A 6,430-nucleotide genomic window follows, 5' to 3' on the forward strand; every position below is an offset into this window, starting at 1 on the left:
CATGTACCTCAGCATGTGACGTAAACAGTGACGTGGGAGGGAAGCCGCGGCTGGTCAGTCCTTCGGCGATTCTCTCGTAAGTTTGCCCATCCTTCACCGTCCCCGTCATCTGAAGGTTAATGGCCTCTTCGTTTGTGAGGGCAAGGAGGGCGCGCGATTCCTTATCTCCCCAGTTGCTCATCTTTACAGTGTCTGTCAGGTTTGTGTACATTGATTTGTGAGACGCCCTCCGACCCCGAGCCAATCTAACAGTAATATCTCATGTTTCTTATGCATTTCTCTTCTTTTTAGCTGTTTTATTATTAGCCGCTAGCTGTTAGCTTAATACTAACTTAAAAGAAGGCTAATCCGAAACGAGCCGATATCGTTAGTTTGCCGCTTGTCAGGTTAATGTCTTAATACTTCATTTAGCATACAGCTGAAGAGAAAACTTTCGATTTATTATTTTTATTTCTCTCCTCAAACTCTCTAACATTACAACCATTTCTTTAAACTTCCAGCCACAACCATGGCTACAACCAATCAGGATTTTTGACTGCCATAAAGCCAATCATAATGCGTGACGTCATCAGTTAGCACAGGACCCCAGACAAATCTGGCAGTCCAGACACATTCGGTACTTAGACCAGCTCTGTGTGTCTAAACGCTTGCAGCTTGCTGGCAAAACGGCCCAACATTCTATGGCTATGGTAACTAGCATTAGTGATGGTTGACTGATTAAAATTCGTAAAATGGGCCATTTCCACCAAAAGGAGGTGAACCACGCACTGGACTGCAGCACACCATAATACAAGCACCAATAGTAGCCTACTAATAAGCTAATAATGATGACTTGTTAAATTAACATGATAATTTATTTTGATTATATTTGCTAATGATAATTTCAGACAGGGTTTGCAAGGTTTCTTATCAAACCAAACAATTTTATAACATTATTTATATAAATATATGAGAAATAAAATGTGTACATGCTCGTATTTTTCCTTTAAATATTTTTCAAAAGTAGCACGTACATGTATTTTCTTGGTTTATTTTCATCATGTATAAGCGCTACAGGTGTGGCATGTCATATGACTGGCTCAGGCAGCACTATGGTATTTAAGATGGTGACTTCTTGTAATGTATCACAAGTCTGAGGAAGAGTTGTGTGACTAGAAATGTCACTCTGCATTAAAATCCTTCTAAATGGTAGCTACTTGGTGTGCAGACTTATCTGGTTTCACTTTGCTTGTCATAGCAATATTTTTAATAGCTTATTTATAGCTGTAACAGTTCATGTAGAGTAAGCATACAATTTTGTTATAGATTGCTGCTGACTATCTTACAAGAAAAAATGAGGAAAGACAGAAAAAGAGAACCATGACATAGATGAGTTTGCCTTTTTAAGGTGTAAAGTGAAAATGGCATTTCCCTTAACTTACCCTTAATTTTCATTTGGTCACAATGGTATTCTTGAAGAGCAATTGGAATTGTGTGTCTACAGTCCCCTCCACCAACCCACAATATTCTAATATGCACAAAATGTCCTCTTACATATTGATAAATAATGTAAATAATAAAATGCTATGCCACAACAGACCCCCTGCCTCAGCAGATTTTGTCCCCCCAGTGTTGACTTCATAGCTCCAGCCTTAATTCAGTGTATCCAGTCCGCTTGTCATCAGCTCTTTAATTTCCTACTGCACTTTAAATGCAGCACAACCCACAGTCTCTAATGTTGCATCCACAGCACTGAGTTAACCGCTCACATCAGCTCCCTGTGCTGCTGGGAGTCCTCTCTCATCCCTGTATCTTCGCATTTGACTCTCGGACTGCAGAAATGCTGCAGCAGTTTAGATCACATAAACACCGGGGAATCCCTCTCTTTATCTGCGTGCTGACGCAAGCGAGCATCAAAAAGCACTGCACCGTGACTCTCATCTATCCTGCTGGTTTTCAAATGGAGCCTAGACAGTCAGGGGATCCCACATATTTTCATATCAAGGACAACCCACTGGATCTCCATTATGTCCCTACAATTAGATTTACCGCAGGGGAACCTCAACTGCTGCGTTTTAGCTGTTGCAATATTTAGGGTTTACTCACACTGTAGGCTGCAGCCATTGGTTTGCATGTATTCAATCCTAACCCTAACACTTTAAATAGCTAATTATATATTTTATGTTTTGACACACAAAATACACAACTAAGATAAGATGCAATAAGATACCATGCAATAAGATGATACTATGCGATAAGATGCGATATGATGCGATATGATGCGATAAGATACGATAGGATGCGATATGATACGATAAGATGCGATAAGATACGTTAAGATACGATAAGATAGGATTAGATGCGATAAGATACGATAAGATGCGATATGATACGATAAGATACGTTAAGATACGTTAAGATGCGATAAGATAGGATTAGATGCGATAAGATGCGATAAGATACATTAAGATGTTTATAAGATACGTTAAGATGGGATAAGATGTGATAAGATACGATTAGATGCGATAAGATACGATATGATACGATGCGATAAGATACGTTAAGATGTGATGAGATGTGATAAGATACGTTAAGATGTGATAAGATACGATTAGATGCGATAAGATGCAATATGATAAGATGCGATAAGATGCAATATGATACGATAAGATGCAATAAGATGCGATAAAATGTGATGAGATGCGATATGATACGATATGATGAGATACCATAAGAGGCGATAAGATGCAATATGATACGATAAGATGCTATAAAATGTGATAAGATGCGATATGATACGATACGATGTGATACCATAAAAGGCGATAAGATGCAATATGATGCGATAAGATACGTTAAGATGTGATAAGAGACGATATGATACGATGCGATAAGATACGTCAAGATGTGATGAGATGTGATAAGATACGATTAGATGCGATAAGATGCAATATGATGCGATATGATGCGATTTGATACAATATGTTACGATAAGATGCAATATGATACGATAAGATGCAATATGATACGATAAGATGTGATAAGATGCAATATGAAATAAGATGCGATAAGATGTAATATGATGTAATAAGATGCAATATGATACGATAAGATACAATATGATACAATAAAATGTGATGAGATGCAATATGATACAATACGATGAGATACCATAAGAGGCGATAAGATAAGATGCATAAGATGCGATAAGATGTGATATGATACGAATGATATGATACCATAAGAGGTGATAAGATGCAATATGATACGATGCGATACAGAGTTGACGCTATTCACAATCCCACACACTCAGTACCTACAGTACATATACAGACTGCCATCAGCCAACAGATTGACCGCTCACGCCCATTGCACAACACGTGTTTTACATAGTCATCATAAAAATGACATTGTTATGTTGGAAAAAATGTGTATATAATCCTCTGGGTCTGTAATGCCCATAATGGTTTGCTCAAAGCTAGACTGGAGTGTGGCATGCTGCCTGACTCCCATGATTTTCATGGCTCTCTGCATAAGCCTGGTGATCTGGGCCTTCAGTGGTACACTGAGGATACCAAAAAAAAAATACAAGCAGCAAATTGATCAGGTAAAAAGACGTTTACTTTTCTTACAGTAAATAAGATTACATGGTATTTCTAGAGACAGGAAAACATCTTAATTCTATGTACAAGAGGAAAAAAATCCAACTTCATCGGTGTAAACTGAAGCATATTTAATATCCAATATCCCCACTATAATACAACTTACAAAAATAAAGCAATATTTGACAACAACAAACGTATGTCTAAATTGTATATTATTGTTATTAGTCACTGAGCTCCTCCTCGTCACTGAAGTACGCGCTCTTTTTGATCCTTGGTTTCTTAGAGTCTGAGGACGTTGAAGCGTGAGCATCGTCCTCTTGAGACAAACGTGCCTGCTTCCTCTGCGTCTCCTCCTCCTCAATACGGGCTTGCTGGAGAGACACAAAGGACGGGAGAAGTATGATACTGCTAAAAGATGATAATATGTTTTAACAGCAGTTACTCATATCATCTACTAGCTCTCCTCTTTTATTTGTTGCATTTCAGTCAAGGTGTCTGTTTGGTTTTCTGTATCTGCACGCTTACCTGAAAAGCTATGGCTTGGCTCAGACTATCTAAGGTTGGGTCCTCTCCCTCCTCTTCACTTTCTTCTTCTTCTTCTTCACTATAAGGGAAAACATATCGGAATTACAACGACACAGTCTGTTAGACGACATCTCACAACACCAGCTGTAAAACACTTACACATGCTCAGGCTGTTGAGCCCTTTTCTTCTTTTTCTTTTCTTTCTTCTTCGGTGGTTCCCTCTCTCCCAGGACATTTTTGGGGCATGCGTAGCTCAGATGACCTGAATCCTGTCATGTTCCATTTTTAAAAAACAAAACAAAAACACACACACAAACACAATATCAGACAACTCTCTGCGTAATTTTCTACACTTTAATTAATATTTTTCAGTAATCTCACAGGACAAATAACGTTAAATATGCACTGACCCCACATTCGTAACATTTGGTCTTGTCTGTGTAGTTCCGTCTCCTTATAAACTCAGTTGCTCGCCCATTGTCTATGGCAATACTGGCTTTCACTGTTCTGCCAAACAGCTGGGAGACAAACACATTTGTGATTCGGACAAGTGAATATTCATTAAAAAAAACAAGTTTTCATATTTCTGTCAACTTTCACTTTTACTCCACTACATTTCCCCTTAGCGCATTAGTTACTTACTAAGAAATAGGGAAGGAAGGAGGAAGGATGAAGCGATGGATGAATGAAGGAGTGGGAGAGAAGAAAAACTAGATTTTGTTCTGTAAATCTTCTAAGTTTTTTTTATTCAAGTGTGATGTAGGCTCAACTTTTAAGGTGGTGCACATGTTGAGAAGAAATAAATGTCATAATTCTCAAAATTCTGACTGCTTGCTTTTTTTAAAAAACAGCATTAACTAGTACTTTTACGTTCAATAATCATTCATTAAGAACATTTAATACAGTAAAGTGGTTAAAGTATCTGGTATTTACTGTACTTGAGTAATATTCTAATATTCTAATCCAAAGTCATTTTCTGGTCAGAAATCTTTATCCACCACTGCTGACAAAGAGAAAGCAGCTTATGTCCAGGTTTACTGTCATATACATTAAAAAGTACAGTGTACATTCAATGTAATGAAATACTTAATGCCCTGGCTCTCTTTCAGCCCTTAAAACCTACAAATAATACAATAATTAAAAACACATACCCTGAAAATGAAACAGTTGCAACATATATTAGCAGCATACAATAAACTGTTCAGTAGTCTGACTGCCTGGGGGTAAAAACTATCTCTAAGGCAGGAGGTCCGAGCTTGGGCACCCTGCAGATGCATCCCTGAGGGAGAGAAAAGGCTGTGTGAAACTAGTGTTCTTTGAAATACAAAGTGCTGTCCTCCTACAGCGGGTGGTGTAAATGTCCTGTTCTCCTATGATTTCTGATTCTGTGCTGTGATGTTGCCAAACCATACCAGCAGATATGCTTTCTCTTGTATTCGCTGACAAACACTATGTGAACACCTAATGGTCTCAGTGCCACAGACCCACCTGTTTGTTGTTCACTGCTCGTGCACAGTTATGAGCTGACTCTCTGTCCAGGAAGAGAACAAACGCCACCCCTTTACTCTGGCGAGTGACTTTATCCTTTACGATTGTAACCCTGAAATAAGCATGACGGTTATTAATAAAGATTTCTAAAAAGGTGCAATTACTAATACAAGAAGGCATGTCTCTTGGGTCAGGCTTTTCACCTGAACCACGAGGCATGATCACATCACTCCAGTTTTAGCCTTGTCATGGGTATTTCATTCACCACTTTATTAGGTTTACACATTGCTGTAAAACATATATGACAAATGATTAAGGAGCTATTACTTACTTTACAACTTTTCCATATTTGGTGAACAGCTGAAATGACACACAGTGATCTGTTTCAGTGACTCAATTATGCTTTTGTTTGGCAAAACACATAACATCTCATAACACTGAACATTTGTCACTAACCTTATGTAGGTCATTGTTGGTGAGAGAGAATGGCAGGTTGGACACATACACAGTGCTTTTGCTTGGTGCCAAACCCCCGCTCATAGTGGACACATTAAAAAACACTGGAAGACAGCCAAAACATAATTTAGTGCACAAGCAGCTCCTTAGTTAGCTAGCTTGGTAAGTCCGCCATTAATGTTATACATTTTAACGACATTGCAGCTGAGTATTACCCAAATGACTCACCAACACAGCCTCCGCCGTTTAAATGATATGTAAGTTTATTTTAAAAAAGCAGAATTGTGTGTATTTTCACGCAGCTATGGTTTAGCGTACAGAAACAAACGCCATGTCTGCGCGTCGCATTTTGATGACGTCGCGCCTCCCTCGTCCAA

General features: G+C 38.5%; 1 protein-coding gene across 1 annotated transcript; it reads right to left on the bottom strand.

Moving 5' to 3' along the window:
- Positions 1-3,582: 3,582 nt before the first annotated feature.
- zcrb1 (zinc finger CCHC-type and RNA binding motif 1) lies at positions 3,583-6,408 on the bottom strand. Its single transcript, XM_049566363.1, has 8 exons — positions 6,282-6,408; positions 6,054-6,157; positions 5,929-5,957; positions 5,598-5,709; positions 4,520-4,627; positions 4,269-4,378; positions 4,110-4,188; positions 3,583-3,955 (listed from the first exon to the last, which is right to left on the bottom strand). The coding sequence occupies exons 2-8, from the start codon at positions 6,135-6,137 to the stop codon at positions 3,806-3,808; spliced, it is 672 nt and encodes a 223-aa protein (XP_049422320.1). The 5' UTR covers positions 6,138-6,157; positions 6,282-6,408; the 3' UTR covers positions 3,583-3,805.
- Between the last annotated feature and the right edge of the window lie 22 nt (positions 6,409-6,430).

Source organism: Epinephelus fuscoguttatus, linkage group LG22 (genome assembly GCF_011397635.1).
Source record: "Epinephelus fuscoguttatus linkage group LG22, E.fuscoguttatus.final_Chr_v1".
In the NCBI taxonomy this organism is placed as follows: domain Eukaryota; kingdom Metazoa; phylum Chordata; class Actinopteri; order Perciformes; family Serranidae; genus Epinephelus; species Epinephelus fuscoguttatus.

Bases quoted from the DNA above. Each gene is read 5' to 3' on its own strand.
- zcrb1 (XM_049566363.1), bottom strand. From the start codon at position 6,137: ATGAGCGGGGGTTTGGCACCAAGCAAAAGCACTGTGTATGTGTCCAAC. The intron at 5,710-5,928 runs GTAAGTAATAGC...TGCTTATTTCAG, and splicing joins AAATATGGAAAAGTTGTAAA to GGTTACAATCGTAAAGGATA. The intron at 4,189-4,268 runs GTAAGTGTTTTA...TTTCCCTTATAG, and splicing joins GCTCAACAGCCTGAGCATGT to TGAAGAAGAAGAAGAAGAAA.